Source organism: Panthera pardus, unplaced genomic scaffold (genome assembly GCF_024362965.1).
Source record: "Panthera pardus isolate Hobbes unplaced genomic scaffold, ASM2436296v1 HiC_scaffold_16, whole genome shotgun sequence".
In the NCBI taxonomy this organism is placed as follows: domain Eukaryota; kingdom Metazoa; phylum Chordata; class Mammalia; order Carnivora; family Felidae; genus Panthera; species Panthera pardus.
Window position 1 is genome coordinate 77,320,567 of NW_026526721.1, and position 19,925 is coordinate 77,340,491.

Sequence of the window (19,925 nt, forward strand, 5' to 3'; positions counted from 1 at the left end):
ACCGGTTTGCCATAGTGTGGGAGAGACGATACATCCTCATGAACGTCAAGCATTCTCGGGCTTCAGGGGATTGTCCAGCTGGGAAGGACACTTGCCTCAGTTTCTCTAGGAGAGGGTAGGCTTAAGAATGACAACGTTCTGCCATTAAGGACTACCTAGGTTTTTCTAAAGGAATTTTTGGGAGACAGGCCATGGAACTGGCTATAATTTTTTTTTCCTTAAAAAAATTTTGGGTAAGCAGAGAAGTTGTTAATCCTTAATCCAAGTACTGCAGTGAATCTTCTTTTTTTTTTTTTTTTTTTTTTTGCATTCAAAACCAAAACCAAAAAAAATCAAGAAGATCAAAGCAAGTGTAAGAGGTGTTTTGCACCATGAGCATAAAAGCCACAATTGGTTCCAACGCTCCCAGAGTGCGAATTCCAGAAAGTGCTTTAGGCCAGGAGTGTTTGTGGCTAAACAAAAGCACTGGGGTGGGAAAACAGTAAAGCAAGTACAGAGGGAGAGAAAGATCCATTTGTAGGCAGCACCCAAAGTATTCATTGCCAAATTACACTGAGAAAGAGGATCAAAAAGAACAAGAACAAGGGCTTAGCTGTGGCATGGAAAAGAGACCTCTTCTAAGCAGAGGTTGTATTGTGTTGCACTAAAAGTGGGAAAGGAAGGTTGGGACTAGCAGTTCTTTGTTAGTGGCTAGTTGGATGCAGCCTTGCTGTGAGATGCGGGATAGTCCTATTTCCTGCCTGGACCTCGGTTTCCTCCTCCAGAAAATGAGGAAATTAGACCCGATGATTCCTAAGTTCCTTTTGGTCTATACCTCTAATATCATAGTGTTGTGTTTTTCTCCACCCTGACTTGTCCACAGTGCTTTGCAACAGACCAAAAAGTATCAAGGGAAGCTGAGCAATCCTTTGGACAGGAATCATCGAGGGAACCCTCAGTACCAAAGCCCATGTACCACTTCTGTGCAGACTTTTGCCGATCTCAGCCTGTCCGTCTGATTCTCATACCTTAACAAAGTTTTTACTTCTGATTCTCTCACTGTGAATGCACACGACCCATTCCACATGAGAAAGAGTGCCTGGTATTACACAAGAGTACCATGGAAATAATTGGGATGGAGTTCATAAGAAAATAGTCTTTCAGCCAAGAGACAGGAGCTCTTTTCCTCAGGAAAGGAAAAAAAATGCATTATAATCATGGGAGAGAGGCAGACATTCACCACTCCTGCCACCCTCACCAAGGGAGGTCAAAGTGTTAAAGAGGCTGTGATGATGAGCAGACTGTGGTATTGTACCCCAGGACAAGAAGTAATGAGGCTGAGGAGATGAAAGACGGAGGGGAGAGGCAGCCAAGCTACGTTCTCATGAATAGGATATTATATGAGGGAAGAAGAAAAAGGGCAGTATATGAAAACACAGAACTCCCATTGATTACTGAATCCTGATTGAACACTAGCCAGCTAGGGGACACCATGATGCCTTCTGCCAAGTCCTGATAAGGCTACACTTAGATATGACTTCCTGTCCTGCACAGGTCTGAAGGTAGGGGTCAATATGAATGGAGGCAACTGCCTCCAAGGAATGGCCTGAAGTTCTTGACAAAGTACGGATAACCCTGGAGCCCTATCCACCGTAGAGGGAATCACGACTCTTCTGGGAATATCAGGTGTGCACAGAGAATGAAATACCGTGTGGATGTCTCTGGTAGTAAAGAGAGGAATTAGGCAATGAAATGGGACTGTTCCAAAGATAATTGTCACATCATTTTGCTGAGTTTGTGTTGCTTATGAGTAAACCAGGTAGGGTGAAACACTTTAGGGTCCCTGAAAAAGCAAAAGACAAAGGGAAAAGATGGGCCCCTGTCCCAAAAGTAGTAAAAGAAAAATACACACACACACACACACACACACACATTCCCAGTGGCCTGAGAATCACTCTGAACACCAGGTGTTAGACTTCCTAGGGCTTTCTCCTGCCTGGGTGAGTTTCACAAAGGTGAATTTCCTAGAACATTATTTTAAAAGAATATTGGATACTTATGAATACCAGGATTTGTTTCACTATACCAAACACACTGGTACCTTGATGACACTCCAGTTTTAGAATCCTTGGGCACAGATGTTCTGAACATATCCAAAATGCGTCTGGCAGGAGGCCCTGTAGAATGACACAGCAGAATTTCTATTTATTTCACAGCCCGGAATCTGACAATGGGTTGCTCTTTGTGTTCCTTTTCTTTTCAATCTCATTTAAAATCCAGGCTTTTCTAAACCCTAGGTATTGTGAGTGCTTTCAAGTTCTTTCTCTAACTTTTAGGAAGGTATTGGTTAATTGACAAAAAATTAGATACAGTTTGATGCAGACCTAGCTGAAAAACGGTAGGGCAGGATGACCAACTTATAAAAGGTAGTACCTAGAGTTTAGAAATATAAAACCATTATTCCGAATCATTATGATTTCTTTTACAGACAAAATTGTGGTATTCCTCAAATTCTAGAGCAAATGTCAGATGAGTTAAAGTACCATAAAATTCTTACTATACTATCTGCGGCTCCCTATGCAAAACTCTCTTTGCTAGAAATCTCTTCCTGTCTCTCGGCCTTCAGCATGTAGCTTTTACTCGAATTACAAAATACTATACCCTCCAAGGTCCTAGACCGAGAATTCTGATCACAATTGCAAAGGAGAAACCTACCTGCCAGTACTTGTCACCCACTTGGCACATGGATTCAGGATCAGTGTGCAGAATTACAAATCTCATAAATTTCAAGTGCACACCCAACACTGACTCTAAAATCTATACTTTAAACTCATGAACTATTCATATATATATACATATATACATATACATATATATACATATATACATATATATACATATGTATATATATGGCTTTGTGACTGTAATTTGTCTTAAAATTATAACCTTATATCTATTTTGGCAGACTCGTTTCAGGACACTCTTAAGCTCTCTTTAACGGATATTGCTGAAATATGTGCCAGGGGTTCACAACCCTCAGATTACAGATGTGAAGGTGAGGTGCAGAAAATCAAGCACCTGGCCCCAGTCACCAGACTTACTTCAGTGTAGTGTTCTTTCAACCCCATCTCTTTGTATTTCCATGAAAACCTATATATCTGTGTAACCGGTTTTTAAAATGTTCATTTTGAGGGAGAGCGCAAGCAGGGGAGGGGCAGGGAGAGGGGGACAGAGAATCTGAAGTGAGCTCTGTGTTGACATCAGAGAGTCCAGTGCAGGGCCTGAACCACGAGATCATGACCTGAGCCCAAGTTGGATGCTCAACCAACTGAGCTACCCAGGTGCCCCTCTATAGAACCATTTCCGATATGAGCCTGAAGCACCAGGAGAAAAGACAATGTCAATCAAGCTCGGAAAAATAATAATGGACACTACGGCTTTTGGGGGTACAAAGAGGATGCTGGGAAATCTAAACTTAAGGCTAGAAGTCCTTTATGTGCTAGTTTATCTTATAAGAGAACCATAGAATATGTAAGAGAAAGAGTCATTGAAGGGAGGATGCCAATCTGTGGGTGCCCTGATTCAAGATTAAGAGTATCTTCCCTGATTCAGGAAGGCTCGATTATGACCCACCACTCACGTGTAGCCCTTTATTCTATACTTTTATTTTGCTATCAGAAGTGCCTTATATACCAACTGGTATCCCTGGGTTACCTTCCTAAAGAATCCGAACAGTACGCCCAAAAGCAGAAATATGGTCCTCAGAAGTCCTATGCAAATCGGGTAAATTTTGGTGCACACGAATTATTAAAGAATAATGACTCATGTTTTTTTAGAAACACAGGATGGGCAAGCTCTTGTCACCAAAATTTACATGGAGAAATTCTACTTGCTGAATAATTAACTATATGAGTACCATATATCCTTTGTATCCCTAGAACTATATTGCTCAACCATTGAGCCTTTTGTTTGAGAAAATTCATCTAGGAGATTATCACATGAAAACTCAGTCTGACATGTAACTTAATCAACCTCACCATCAACATTAGAGTCCAAAGTGGCGCTGTCTCTTTATATTCATCTCCTGATTTAATAATTTTGAAACACCTTTTTATGTCAATTTTTTAATTTCTTTAATTTCTTTAATTTCTTTCTTTATGGGGATCAAATGAAAGATTATGAATTCTTAGGAAAAACTAAAAACAGACTACCAAGACGAGACTACAAAGACCACTATCCCTTCTTGAAAGATGATGCAGTACTTTAGAGCAACGTGGCAAGAAAACTAGAAATTAGGCAACAGTAAATTCATCTCACTACCCTTCTGGGTTTCTTATTGCATCATCTTTCTGGGCCAGCTGTCCAATAAGACTGTAATGAAAGTCACTTGTATAGTTTTACATCTTCTAATGGGCACATAAAATATAAAAAGAAACAGATAAAATTAATTCTAATAACATATTATTTAATCCACAGTATCTTTTAACACGTAATCAACATAAAAATTATCAATGAGATATTTCATATTCTTTACTTTTATTAAGCCTCTGATATCAAATATATATTTTTCACTTACAGCACATCTCAGTTTTAAATACCCACAATTTCAAGTGCTCAGCAATCACAGGTAGCGAGTGGCTGCCATATCAGCACGGTTTTGGACAATTCCACCATTCTTCCTTTTTTAAAAATTTTAGTCTTTTGTTTTTTGGCTCATTAGAATTGACAAGTAAGAATAAAGTAATTCCTGCCATGGTAAAGAGACAAAATGTCTCAATATATGAAAAAGCAAAACCACTAAATTTCCATACTGCATTTTAGATTTATATGATAATATAAATGCTGTGATAATTGTAAGGAATACATTTAATTGTTTCTTTAAGTAGTTTTGGAATTGTTAAAACAACAATAAGAGAACATAAAACTGAAAAAAAAAATGGGCCGAAGACTTTAACAGACATATCTAAACATATTTAAACAGACATATCTAAAAAAGATATACAGATGAAAAATAAGCCTACGAAAAGATGCTCCACATATGTCATCAGGGAAATGCATATGAAAACAATGAGGTACCACTGTATACCTATTAGAATGGTCAAAATCCAGAATACTAACAACACTAAAGGTTGGCAAGGATGTAAAGCAACTGGAACTCTCATTCATTGTTGGTGGGAAGGCAAAATGGTACAGCCACTTTGGAAGACAGTTTGACAGTTGGTTACAAAACTAAACATATTCTTACCATGCAATCCACCGATCATGCTCCTTGGAATTACTCAAAAGAGTTGAAAACTTATGCCCATGCAGAAAATTTCACACAGATGTTTTATAGAGACTTTATTCACAATTGCCCAAATTTGGAAGTCACCAAGATGTCCTACAGAAAGTGAAAGGACAAAAAAACTGGTACATCCAGACAATGGAATATTATTCAACGCTAAAAAGAAATGAGCTATTAAGCCATGAAAAGGCATGGAGGAAACTTAAACGCATATGACTAAGTGGAGGAAGTCCATCTGAAAAGACTACATGCTGTATGATTCTAGCTATATGACATTCTGGAAGAAGCAAAACCATGGAGATTGTAAGAGGATTGCCAGATAGTAAGAGTGGTTGCCAGGAGTTTTGGGGTGGGAGGAATTTCAGGGGAGTGAAACTACTCTTTATGGTCCTGCAATGATGGATACATGTCACTGTATATTTGTCCAAACCCATAGCAAATCAGCACCAAGTGTGAACCCTAATGGAACCCATGGGCTTTGGGTGATTATGAGGTGTCAGTGAAGGTTCCTCAATTGTAACACATGGCCCGCTCTGGTGGGGGGGTGCTGATAATGAGGAAGGCTGTGCATGTGTGAGGTCAGAGGCTACATGGGAAAGTTATGCTATCCTCTCAATTTTACTATGAAACAAACTACACTAAAAAAGTCTTAAAATGTTTCTATCAAGTTTTTGTTTTACACTTCAGAAGATTTCTAAGAGACAATAAAAGCCATGAAGTAGAAATCTATATGAATAGTTAGAACTGCTCAAAAAATAAGTTTATTTGATTATAAAGTGCCTTAATAGCATATCAAGAATTAACTATTTTCTTTGCTCTTTATTTTTCTTTTCTTGGAAACATTGTATCAGTCATTTCATTTTGGAGGCTCTATCACCTAGATTTTAAGGAATAAGAATTTTGAACTTTTTGGTACCCCTAATTTAAGCTGAATCTTCTTTGCCTATTTGAATGTACACATACATGATGTGATTCTATATATAAACAGGAAAACAAACTGATATTTTTAAAGTGTTATGTATTATATCCAATGTCATTCCATAGTTATTTATAAATCTAAGCTATTAAATTGCTTTCATGCCATCTAATGTAGCCCATAAAAGAACAAACTTTCCTATTTCTTTAGTAAAAATCATCAAACCATTTGATAGTAGATATTTTATTGGCTGAATCAAAGTATAGAATTGAGAGTTGATATTAACACTGAGTTTAAAGGGGAACATGCCCAGAGCCCACCATCTGTAGTGCCGTTTCCACATACAACCAGGCATCTGCATCCCTTCCCAGTGCTGCTGAGGTCATTGTCATGGGAAAATCACTAAATAGACATTAGGAGTATCTGTAGTTTAGTTCCTATTCCAAAGCAAACTCATTCTGATTTCAGTCAAATAAAGTATTAAATCTGTGAGTATCTCATGTACCAAATGAGGGTATTTTCCTGGTCTTTCCTACCTCATAGATTGGTGAAAATAAGAAAATAATAATAATTTTCTCTGAGATGAGAAACATCAATATTTGAATCTCCGTAATGTCTCTTTCCTCTTCCTCAGTGATAAAAATAAAGCCAAAGGACAGACAGACACACACACACGCATACACACACGTACACACACACGAACACACACACCATCAACACCATTTCTTGATGCATTTTTATTTATTTTGTAAATTTTATTGCATGCCCTGGAAAACATGGGTGTGCCTCTGGCTCACCAAAATCCCATTACACAAAATACCAAAAGACAAGCAACAGAAGCTTAAAAAAAAAGTATCACATCTATAAGAAAGAAACTTTCAAAAACATTAATAAAGCATATAAAACATTTGACATTTAATTTTTGTACAATTATAAAAATAATAAAAAAAACACAACCTTTAACATTTAACATCCCACATACTGTACTTTAGGAGAATGTCAGGAAAACAAGAGGTCAGTGGAATTAATGAAGAAAGTTCTATTCTCCTTTTCTGTTTCTAATCACCTCCAAACAAAAACCTTTCTACTCCCCAGCTAACTGCGTTGAGCTGAGGCCACCAGAACTCCATTAAGCCCACTCCCACTTGTCTGTCCCTAATACTCTTTCACCCCTTATCCTAGCTACTCATACACTCAAAGAGCGCGAGTTGCCACCAGGACATGAGGCCAGTAGTTGTGCTTAGCCTTGGCTAGTGCCAAACACATGATACAGTACAGGGATTTCTGAGTCCTTAGTGCTACCTGAACAGTGCTGAAATAGCTCAGAAGAAGTCCTAGGCTTGTTCAAACACTCAGGACAGTAGAGGAAGCTATTTCCCTCCTCGCGTTGCCAATGCACAGCTTTTATTCTTCCCCTTAATAGGTTTTCAAATCCACATATTTATTCCACAAAGTAACAGGGCCCACAACCACTTAAGCACAATAAAACTTTGAAATCAAGGACTCACTCTCTTTTAACGTACAAAATAAAAATAATAATAAAAAACAACTTTCCCATCCCCCTATCTTACAGTTATGGCATTTATTTTCTTATTTGACATTGTCATCTTACTAAGTGGTGTTTCCATGAAAATATAAAAACAATAATAATAATAATAAAAAAAAATTTTGAACTGTGGTTCTGGAAAACCCACTATCCCAAGAAGAAAACAAAAATTGAAACACAAAGTAGGCAATATCACACACAAAACATATATACACTTTTCAGGTGAAACTCACACATCATATTTTTGAGCCCGGTTAGCCCTTTTGCACTTTAAAACAGAAATGGAAGCTTATGTGCAATCAAAGCCCTTTACTAGAATGCACAGAAGGATTTTAGAGCTCATTAGCATATGTACAAAATATTTGTTTTAGAGTTTGGAAAAAAAAAGTATCTTTCTGAAAGATCTACAGGAGTATCGTCATTTACACGTTTTCTCAAAGTCTGAAGACGATTCTATGTTTAAGTGGTTCAAGCAACGCCTCCCTTGGAAGGCAGATCCCCTCATCTGTGGGGACATTTTTATGTCTACGACAGTCCAGAAGAGAGATGGACGGGAAATTAGATTCTCACAGTTATTTTCCAACAAACTCAAACTCTTATTGATCAAAAATGAAAAGTTATATAGTGATGCAACTGATGCCACAGGAAAGCTGATCTCATAATCTTATATTTTCCAAATCACTACTGTTTTCATCCTTGGAGAGAGAAAGATAAACAAGCTTCTACTTGCAGAGTTTTACATCATTGGAGGATTTCCAAAAGAAACTTTTACCAAATAATATTATCTGTGTTTCAAAAGGTCTTCTAAGAATTTCAGTTCACAGCTCACTGACTGCTTACCGTTTAGAGGAGATTCAGTATTTCTGTATGATTCCTGTTTTTCTGGATATTCTTAATAAACCTTATGACTGCAGTGTAAGAACTAGATAGAGGGCATTCATTCTAATCAAATCAAACTTAATTTGAACAGTGGTAGCAAATGTCTAATTGACTTAGTCAACCCAGTACTGAAACTTAGTTTTCAGGCTTCTGTAATGGCCACAAACGTTTTCCCAATAAATATTAAGAGATAAGGCATCTGGTATTAAATGTAAGTGGATTGCTGATATACCCAGATACATATACCAGATGTGTTTGACCCGGTTGCCACACACCTTTTAAGAATTATTAGGCATTATCTGCATTCCCCATTCCCAACCAAAAGCAAGAGAGGCTATTTCCCTTCTTCCAGTGCCACACTCCTGTGACAGTGTGCACGTGGATTTTTTTTCTTGTGATTGGACTAAAAATAACCGCAAAGTGAACGAGCGTCACTAACAGCAGTGCCAGTAACATGAAGTACGCCAACATACAGAACTGTGGATATATGTATACAGTCTCTCCCATATGATAAGCAATGGTAAATACAACTGGATGCATCCAAAGGTTTGATGTGCCAACTGTTTAATATCAAAATAAGTGAAGGGACATTTTTGTCACTCACATGTGCCGTCAAGCTCCAGATACCTATTACCATACATGATACCCCTTGAAATAAAGGGTATAGATAAACCATCCAAATAAGTAAATTAAAAAAAAATAATAAGTTGATAAGTGCAACTCAATTTCCTTTCCTTTAAATTACATTTAAACAAAACTCAATGTCCCCCACCCAAAAATACATACTGTATATTTATATATTTATATATATAGTCTTAGACTATAAGGGTGAAAATGCTTTATAAAAGTCAATGAGAAATCTTTGCAGCTTAAGGAGACACCCACTGCTCTTTTGCTCACTTCCACCTAGCCATGGTAACTTCAGTTCTGCAAGCAATAGATTTGGAGGCTTAAAGCCAGAATCAGAATCAGATGCCAGGTTGGACATTAAATCAAAGGTAGCCTCTTACTTCTTCTTCCCTTAAGAAACCAGACTGAGAAGAGGAAGAAGACCTAGGGAGAACGCTCTGAAGGTCAAGCACTAGTGCTTTGTAGGGAGGCAGACAGGTGGGGACAGGATGGTAAGAGTTCACACGGTGGTGCTCACTCCCCCTCTTCCTTGATGCGCTGTTGCTTGTTGCGACGAGCATCCATGTCAAAGTTGAAGTCATTCCACTCATCGCGGGGCGGGAAGGAGATGGTCTGGCGCAGGGTGAAGCGCACAGCGTCAATAACGCGCTCGCCGCGGGTCTCACTGGAGCCCACGCTGACTGTGGAGGCACCACTTGGGGTCCTCAGGAGGTGGGGAGGGGAGGAGAAGTCGTGGAGCTGTCGGTGGTCCAGGATGCCCTTCCAGATGGCATGTCTGAATTGCTCAGGGATTTTTAGACTTGCCAAATCCTGTGCAATAAGAAAGGGGAGCAAACAGATTTAGGACAAAGGGACAGACTGACGATTTAGTCCACATCATTTTATCATTCCCCAGTGTTCTGATTTAACTGTCCTGAATTGATTGATCTCCAAATTGGAAAATAAAATTAATTCTCTGATAACCCTTGCCATTATATGTAAGCAAAAGGCACAGCCTTGAGGTGCCATTTCTGCTTGTGGATAACACCCCACTTGCTCTCTAATGGTCTGTTTTTTCACTAGTAAAGTAGGGATAGTTAGATCAGAGGGCAAAAGTCCTAAACCAAAAACATGAGATAGAGGTACCTTCCAACTCTTAAATCTACCTGGCTCTAGTCACTAGAAGAAAGATATCAGTGGAACATCACCACTGCTCAAATGAGTAGATGAGGAAAAAAAAAGTTTATTAATAGGTAATGAACACTCTCTGTATACCAGGCACTGAACTAATTATTTTATATACATGATCTCATTTAATGCTCAGATTAGTGGTAGATACTATTGCACCCGCTTTATAGATTGAAAAGCTGAAGTTCAGAGAGGTTGACAAGTCTAAAGTTACACAACTAAGTAAATGAAATGGGGACTCAGGACAGCCTCTGAGCCTAAACTGCCCTAATGGCCAGAAGGTCTCTTGGTGTTTGGATAAACCAGGGTATCCAAATGCAAAGTATGTGTCCATCCTCTATTAATGGGGGTAGAAGGCATTACAAATATGCCCGAGCTTAACTATCTGTGGAGACATCTCTTACATTTTTATCTGCATTATCTCTTCATTAGCTTGTTTCAGTGATGGCTCACATTTTTTTTTTGTTTTGTTTTTTTGTTTTTTTGTTTTTTTTGGAGCAGCATGGTGGGTAGAAAGAACACTGTGTTTGGAGTAAGAAGACCTTGACAGAGGTTCTTATTCTGTCACTGAATGACTCTAGACCTTCATCAAGTCACTTTTTCCCTACTGGCCTTAGTTTCTTCATTGATAAAATGGGATCAAATTCCTTTTTACATCAGCACGCATTGTGGGCTCTTGTGTGAATATGGATGTGAAAGTACTAGACCAATTATAAATGACACTATCTAAATCTTAACCATTGGCATTATTACCATATTAAATTATTATTAACCCAGTCCGGCATCTTAGAAGGGATACTTATGAAAACTGCCAAATGTAACCATATCGTTTTTCCAGGAAGGGATGCCAAATGACTCAGACAGGTATTGAGAGACAAGCTGCAAAAGAAGTTTCTATTTCCAGTAATGAGATGGAAGAAGCTGAGGTGAGGATGCAGAAATGAGATAGCTTCCCAATTACTTCCCAGTTTGGACGTTTGCAGTATGGGCACTCCGATTTCCCATTCTGGCAGAATACACCATAAAGAAGACAACCCACATGGAGATGAGTAAGTGTAACTCTTTATGCTTCTGGAGCTCTCAATAAGTCTCTAATGCTGTAAACTGGCCTCCCTCAATCTCCATGATTCTCTGGATAGATTTTAACTTATGATAGATGAGGAAATTGTTGTCCAGAGACCGGCACAAGACCTAGCCAACACCAACAGAGATGGACTTCTGGAGAACATCTGCAGATCCTAATAGCCAAGGGGGTACCTTGACACACTCCCCAGTGGGGACAGGGAGCAAGTGGATGGCATAACTTTAAAAAAAAAATAGGGAAGGGACCGATTCTCTGTTCTATCATATAGGACTATCAAAGACAGGGCAACTCTCTTCTCCTCAATGGATGGACATCATTGTAAAGTTACCCAAAACCTGTCGAAACTTACTACTAAAGCATTCTCTATAGTTTTCACTTATAATTTATTCCATCAGGGAGCAGCAGCCAGGGTGATGTGTGGGGAGGAGAGGGGTGGGCACAGAGGCAGTGCAGTATGTACTTGTCATCACAAGGGCTGGGGCATTCTCATGCTGCAGGGGCATCTCTAGCATCGGTGCTCAAGGAGGGGAAAGAAGAGATCTCAACTACACAAACAGCAGCAGAGGCAGAGAATATTTCTTCCACTAGTCCAAAAGGCCCTCTGGAAGCTGGAAGAGAGGATAGTAAACCCCAAAGAGAGCAGCATGAAGAGAAGCCTGGAAGGAAAATCAGATTGCCATAAGCCAGAACAATACAAGCTCCCAAGAATACAAGCCATTCATGAAGTGGTATAGGAAGCGCGCGCACACACACACACACACACACACACACACACAGTCCCCTTCCATCCAGCTTGCTGCAAAAGACAAAGAATATCAAAGCCAGAGGGAGTGATTTTGAACCCAGTTTGATAAACTGAGGCTCAGAGAGGCAAAGTGATAACCCAAAGTCTCATTATTACTAAAAAGCATGGATGGGACTTGAACCATGACCAGTGAATTTTCTCAATGGTCAAGGATGGCTTGGCCCTATTCTAATATAATTGAAAATGAGGGAACATATGGTTCTAATTGAGAGGAATGGCTGAATCCTCCTTAAGGTCCTACTTTAAGGAAAGGCAGAAGAAGCCAGTTAACAGAGTTAAAGACCAGAAGCTTCCACCTTAGGACTCTATTCCTAGTTCTGCCATCAACTCATCATGCAAATGATTATAATGTTGTCTCTCCATGATTTAAAGTGAGGATAATATCACCTGATTCCTGATAGCTTCCCTGGGGTCTCATACTGATTAATGAGCACATCTAAAAAATTCTCTAAATTCTTTCGAGATTATAAATATCTTGGAGGTGGGAATTGGGTTTCCTCTTTCCCACTGAATACAGTATGTGTGCTATAGAGAATTACTGGCTGATCTGACAAGCAGAGGAAGACTGATCACCAAACTTCTCACGTATGTAGGCTCAGGCCTGGGAATCTTTCTAATATGGTAATGGTTTCCACCAAATTTGGGGACTGAGGGTATGATAACAAATTTTAAAACCAGGGGGAACTGAACTACAAGGTGGATGTCACCAGGGGGAGGGAATGAAGAAATAAAACTCAAGAGAAAAGTCTAACAGTTACTTACATCCATGGAGTAATGCTCAATCTGATAGATGGTGGTCAGCCCCTGGGTCGTGAAATAGTCCAGACATGATGAACAGCCCAACCTCGCTAAGAAACTGCAGAGGGAGGAGGGAAGAGGAAGGAGGAAACAGAAACAGAAAGTTCACCCCAACTGCATTGGCGAGATAAAGGAAAACCCAACATTATCGCCCTCGGATGCCCTACAGGAAAGACTAGGGGCAGGTGAAACATACGGAGGCCTTGGATTTGAGGTTTGGGAATGGTTAGTGACTTGAACTTTAGGTCTATAGAAATTAAAATCAACTCTGAAGATTCCTGCAGAGCAGTGATTTTCAAAAGGTGATTGGTGGAATTCTCAGGGGTTCTACATAGATAAGTGCCTTATGAGCCATTGCAGGGGGGTGAAAGGAAGGAGCCCAGTGGTCAGGTTCCCAGCGCTCTTGCCTCCTGCCTCTTCACGTCCAAAAGAGCACCTCTACTCGAATTGCTTTGTCTCTGGGGTTTCTGAGAATGGTTCACGCGGCTAAGAAAAAAATGGAGGCTACTCTACTAGGAATGCTTTCTGATTTATGTCCTACTCAGAATACAGACCCCTCCTTTCTGGCGCTGGTCTCAGATTGGTGATGCCACCATCACAGAGCCACAGGTGGGGTGGCACAAGCCACACGCCTTGCCGTCTCTCTGACACTGTTTAGGACTGCCGCATCAGTCACATGGGGATCAGTACCCATTTTTCCAACAGCCAAACGAAAGGGTCATTCTGCACGTGAAGCAGGGGCAGATGATGTGCACTAGGCGTGGATGTGGCACCCACTCTCACTTCTGTGGGAAGAGATCTTTCAGGCTTCACACATTTCCCTCTTCTGGCTGTCTGAACCCCCTTGCCTAAGGTGTGCCTGCTTTGTGTATGTCAGTGTAACAGCGGCCATTGGCTTCTTGAAAGTCCCTGTCGTCTCTATAACCATTAAAACTTCTTTACGGACATCCCACTCCGACATAATGAGGCCATGGTGGCTGAGAGCTAGGAGTCCTGGAGAACGGGAAAGGGAGCGAGATAGCAAGTTTACGGCCCTTCTTGGGTCCCCAGCCCTGAGCACCAGTTTGAAGGCCACAACTGACCATGTGAAACTGTGAGGGAGGAGGAAGAGGGTAAGTGAAGATGAGGGGAAACAGGCATGAAAAATGATTTGCCTATAAACTCACATTTTCACTTTGTCCCCTATGGATTATAGTGCTTTTCCTCGATTAAACACTGCTGACCACTCCACAGATCAGAGATAACAGTGCTGAACACCCATCGTAGGAAGGGCTGCTTTCTTTTTTTCCCAACTGCGTACTGAACTCTGAGAGCATCCGCCCTTCACCACCCCGAGTTGCTGAGGACAGGCCCCCGGGGGCACATGCCATGGACTCACCTGACAAGGCTGCAATCTGTGGGGTACGGAGGTGGGGGAGTGCAGTGGGAGGTGGATGGCATGGAGAGTGGGGGAGGGAGGGCCTGGGTGGGGCTGAGTCCATTCATGTCTCCAGCCATTGGCATGTGGGTGCCCATCATAGGAACTGAACAGAAGCAGGAGGAACAGAGAGGGTTACTGCCGTCATCAGTACCAGCTTCCCAGGGGTCCATCTTGTCTGGTTTAATGTTACCAAGGGCCTAATCCACCAGCCTTCCTTTTCAGTCTTCTCTCTCACTGCACCCCTTAAGCACCCTATGTCTCATCCAACAGAAGACAACGTTCACCAAACTCCAAAATAATTACACATTTCTCGAACCCTGCATGTGCTCCTAGGACAATCTCCCCCCACTTCTTTCTAATGCTCTGTTCAACTGCACACTACTCCTGAGGTTGGTTAATATATTCCTCTTTGCATTTGCCTTCATGGCTTATATTTCTGTCTCCCTTGTTAGGCTAACTTCTTAGGCCTGGCACAGATCACGTGCTCAGTAAACTGAGGTGAGGTGAACAAGTAAACAGATCTGTGAATGAGAATGACCTCTGGAATAACTGTTTGGGAACAGAAGGATTTATTGCAATATTTGGGAACCATAGGCCTATTAAGCAAGAATGAAATGAAAGGTTCCAGCTCTTTCTTATGGTCCATTTCTGGATTGTATTCAGGGACACCAGCAACACTGATTGGTTTTTTACTAAACTACAAACTGGAAACATCTACCTATAGAGAAGAAGCGCTTAATACAGATCATATCTATGAAACAAATTTTGTCTTCAGGTCAAAAAAAACCAGAGGAACATTGCTACTAAAAGATTAATGCGATTTGCTTTTATTTTCGTGAATAGCAATATGCTCCCAAAGGAAAGGCCTCTGTCACCAACTAGCCCCCTAAAGAGCACAGGCTTATTTTATCTTATCACTTTCCCTTCTGACTTTGCCGGTGCTATCAAAGAAAATTGTGAAGTATAAAGAAAAAGTAGGCAAACCGTAAATTACACAAATGTGAAGGAACAAATGGACTCTAAGATGTCACAAGAGAGGAAATAAAGTAAAAAAAAAAAATGACACTTTTTCCTTTTGCTGTCAGAGTAGCAGACCTGTCAGGGGGTGAGGTTTGGAGCCTTAGGATGAATTTATCACTAGTGAGACAGCAGTTTGGCTCTAAAGTCTTTGTTAGCAAACCAAGCAACCTTACCACATACACCTGTGTCTCATGTAAATCTGAATCTTTGCCATCGGACCACAGAGAGTCACAACCCTAGCTTCCCTTAACTTTAAGAAAACAAAACCAAAACAAAACCTCTAATCTCTTCAAGGTAATACTGAAATGCAGGTTTAAAGGCTTGATCAGAATAATGAAGGATTTCAAAGGACAAGATTGAAGCATTATTTTATGAGGGGCATTGTAGGATACATGTATAGTGTTTAGACTTCTGTGTCCTTATAATACATCCTTCTGCATTTCTAGCATCCGTTTGATTTTCTCTAGTTTGGATATGCACTTTGCTAGATTTAGTTCTAGTGGATAATTCTATTTACAGCAAAGCTATATAGCAATCACCATTCATTTGGAGGCCCAATTTTCACATTGCCTCTCACAGTTATACTTAGTCGATGTGAGTAATCTGTGCGTGAATAAGTAAAAGGGAGACTCCTTTCTCTATGTCAGTTCCTTAATGACTGTATATAGGATGGCGTAGACAAGATGAGAAGGCTAAGATCACAGGGACACACAATCATAAGATGTTAAAAGTGAAGAGTGATACTTTTATGAGTGGAAACGGAGCATTAGAGCAGAGAGGTTACTTGTCCATAGTTGCATGGCTAGTCCTGCCATAGCATCCAGAGGACAACCTATTTCTCTAGACTTTAAGTCTACCACACCATGCTACTTCCCACATGTTGGATATATTTCCTTTTCACTATCTCAAAGTATCGATATAGGAGGTGGGTCCCCCAACCAGGTTGATGGGAAGTGCATGGTTGTTTTCACAGAGATCCTTTTCTCTACTGAAGGAACAGCCTCCTCTATCTCTACCAATGTGCTTTGCCATGAACCATACACTTCGAAAGCGACGAAAAGCTCACCATGAGGAACTCAAGCCATTAGGCTGTGATCTGTCTGTCCCACTGTGCCTTTCCTCAGCTTAAAAAGCAAGCCTCTCCCCGCACCCCAGAGTGGAATCCTCCCCTACACTAGCCCTGTGGACCCATAAGGTGCAGCTAAACGGAGATGTTCTTACTGTTGGCTCCCATGCCATCAGGAATGGTGGTAGGAGTGAGGGCGTTGCGCTGCTGAGGGTTGATAAGCTGGCTCACAGAAGGCAGCTTGTTCATGCTGTTCATTTTGTTGAGAGGTGGAGAGCTGTTACCATATGAAGACTGAGTCTGCATCGAGGTCCTGGGAACATAAACATGGCAATGATGGTGAGCGGGTCATACTGAACAGGGCGGACTTGTCAGATCCCACAGGTCTCAGATCGAAACGTGGCCTTGAACTACAATTTGTAAAAATATTCCTCCAGGACCTATGACAAGAAATTATTTGTTTCCGTCTGAGAACTTTTTTTTTTTTTTGTAAACTAGGGAGGGATTGCAAGGCTATCATCAAGTCATATTTCTCCTGAATTTAGAGTATGAAGTTGTATATCTTCCTAAAGAATCTCTTTTGTGAGAGGGGAAACAATTGCATCTTCTTTTTGCCTCTATTATTTTTTTTCTCCATCTCTTTCCCCTCTCTGGCCCTTCAACTCAAACAAGTTTGAAAATCAATAAGGGAAAAGAAGTCAGTGAAGACCTAAAGGCTTAAGAAAGACACGGAGATGCCAATTTCAAATTGCAGCTGAGGCCTGTTGTGTGTAGCTTCCTAGGCCAGTTGGGGTATACAGAAAATGACTACGAGCACCATCAAATCGGGAATTTGGCAGCTCAGCCTGCTGTCATGCAGAGGCCACAACATGGAAACGTGCTTCCTCTGCTTAGGTGTTCGAGGGCCTTTGAGAAAACCCATGGGGATGCCAGCTGCCTTTCTACACAGGAGAAGCCCGGAGCCCAAACAAGTCTTCTGTTGATTTTTGACAAGTCTCCTGGGAGACAAAGACCAACAAAAAAATTCCACTTAGCATAACTTCAATTTGGAAATTTACTCGGATTGGCTTGTCATTCTATGCATCATATCACATATGATATTCCCTACCAACTGTCACGTCTCACTCTCTGATTACAGAACTAGTGATATCTATGATCATCGGAGCAGGATATAGCATCAGAAAAACAAAGTTTAAGACTTCCTCTAGCATATATTAGAATCTATAGGTCCCCGTGTTGGCCACTAAATATCTTTGCTTTTGTTTTATCACAAAAAAACTCTATAAATACATACACACTTGTTCAAATTGGATGTTAGAGGTAGAAAAATAGTAAGAAACAGTCCCATCTGTGAGGAGCTCATACAGTAGTGGATACATGGGGATAACAATCCAACCTACCTTATAAGGCTGTGGTGGGAACTGGAAAAGATAAGATGAGGAAGAACTTTATGGGCTATATGCCATTTACAGTGAGTAATTATGACCACAGAACAAAGATTGGAACTATGGTGGGAAAACTCCCCTTTTACAATTTCCAAAGTGCGTTATTTTTTCCTATTTGTCTCCTTCCTGCAGTCATATTTATTATAGTAGATAAGAGAGTGAAAAAACAGTTTCTCTAACATTTTATTTTGTATATATGTGTATATAAAACACTCTATGTTTTATATATATATATATATATACATATATATAAAACTCTATATTATATAAATTATATATATGTATTATATACAGAGAGAAACTTTGTGTTTGTATGTGTGTGCATGTATATATATATATTTGTATGTGTGTGCATGTATATATATATATATATATACATATATATATATACATATATATATATACATATATATACATATATATATATATATATGTATTTGCATAAATAAGTATGGCAATTGGTGTACAATTAACAATTCAACTGTGTTCTATAATTACTGACTTTAAGGTAGGAGGGCATCGCTTTTGCTGTTTAGATCTTTTCAAGAACTCACAATTATAGGTCCATGTTGTATAAACAGGTGTTTACGTAATAAACCCTCCCAATTGCAAGACACTTCAGGTTACTAAGCTCTCCTTTATCCATTTTCTGAATGATTTCCACATCCCTCTGGAGGAGAACATGGTCTGGCAGGGCAGGGATGGGCAGAAATTATTATGCCTATTTTACATATGTGTAAATATAAGGTCTTAAGAATAAATGGGCACGAGTCACACATTACTAAATGATGAGTTGAGGGTCTCCTGGTTCCTAGCCCAGGAGTTTCTTTCTTTTATTCTGTGATAACTTTCCAGAAACAAGACAGTATTATGCATTAGGTCACAGAATCAGGAAATGGGTTAAGTGGTAAGAGAAGTGGGAGAGACTGAGATATGGTAGGGGGCAAGGGATCTAGCAGTCAGTCCCCCCAACTATCATCAATCCAACTATCATCTATCCCCGTGTTGAAGCCTAGTGTTAAGAGTTAGCACGTTGGATATACTTAGGAACACTTGTAAATCCATATCAAAGTGCAGAGAAGCACAGGGAAAAGTGGCCAAGAGATGCTTTGCCAGGTGCTTTTTCCATTTTTTCCCACTCTAGGCGGAAAAATTCCCCCTGTTCAGACTCCAGGGGCAGGTTGATCTTCTGCAGCCTAAAGATACCTCTCTCTTTCTCTTCCATTTTCCCAAATCAGTCAAATGCAAAGCAAGAGCTTATGGAAGCATTGCTTGAACCATTAATATTCACCTTTAGGAAAATAAAAATATTTTTTAAAGCTTTGCATTTTTCCTGCGTGCTGTAGCATAATAAATCCCTTCTTCCAAATCCTATTACACTTCTCTCCTCTGTTTCTTTTTGAGGTCTGTATTTTTGACCATTTTATTAGGTCATTTATTATGAGCAGCCTAAACTATTTTAGGAAGCTAGCTCAGAAACCATAGATGAACAAAGAAGGAACATGAAATTTGGAGTCAAACAAAACATCCAGGTTCATCTTCTAGATTTGACACAAATTAATTGATTTTGGATGTTATGCAAGGCTCTTGAGTCTTATTTTCTTTATCTGTAGAACAGGTATTATACTTACTCTAGAAAAGCTGCTATAAAGACTAACATGGAATAATATGGAAACAACCTAACAGTCTATCAATACATGAGTGGATAAAGATTCGGCATATATACAATCACATATTACTCATTCATAAAAAAGAATGAGATCTTGCCATTTGTGCCAACATGAATGGACCTAGAGGGTATTATGTTGAGTGAAATAAGTCAGATAGGAAAATATATTGTATGATTTTACCTATATGTGGAATATAAAAGTAAAATAAATGAACAA

General features: G+C 39.9%; 1 protein-coding gene across 9 annotated transcripts in view; it reads right to left on the bottom strand.

Moving 5' to 3' along the window:
• Nucleotides 1-4,427: 4,427 nt before the first annotated feature.
• The window catches only part of TP63 (tumor protein p63), a 231,123-nt gene continuing 215,625 nt past the window's right edge, over nucleotides 4,428-19,925 (bottom strand). For 6 of the 9 annotated variants that reach the window (XM_019463496.2, XM_019463495.2, XM_019463494.2 and 3 more), the window contains 4 exons: nucleotides 16,750-16,907; nucleotides 14,467-14,611; nucleotides 13,053-13,146; nucleotides 4,428-10,044 (listed from right to left, as the gene is read on the bottom strand). In XM_019463496.2, coding sequence (XP_019319041.1) covers nucleotides 9,748-10,044; nucleotides 13,053-13,146; nucleotides 14,467-14,611; nucleotides 16,750-16,907 — 694 coding nt within the window. In that variant the 3' untranslated portion in view covers nucleotides 4,428-9,747. The remainder of the gene's footprint in view (nucleotides 10,045-13,052; nucleotides 13,147-14,466; nucleotides 14,612-16,749; nucleotides 16,908-19,925) is intronic. The other 3 variants (XM_019463502.2, XM_019463501.2, XM_019463498.2) reach the window with 2 other exon arrangements.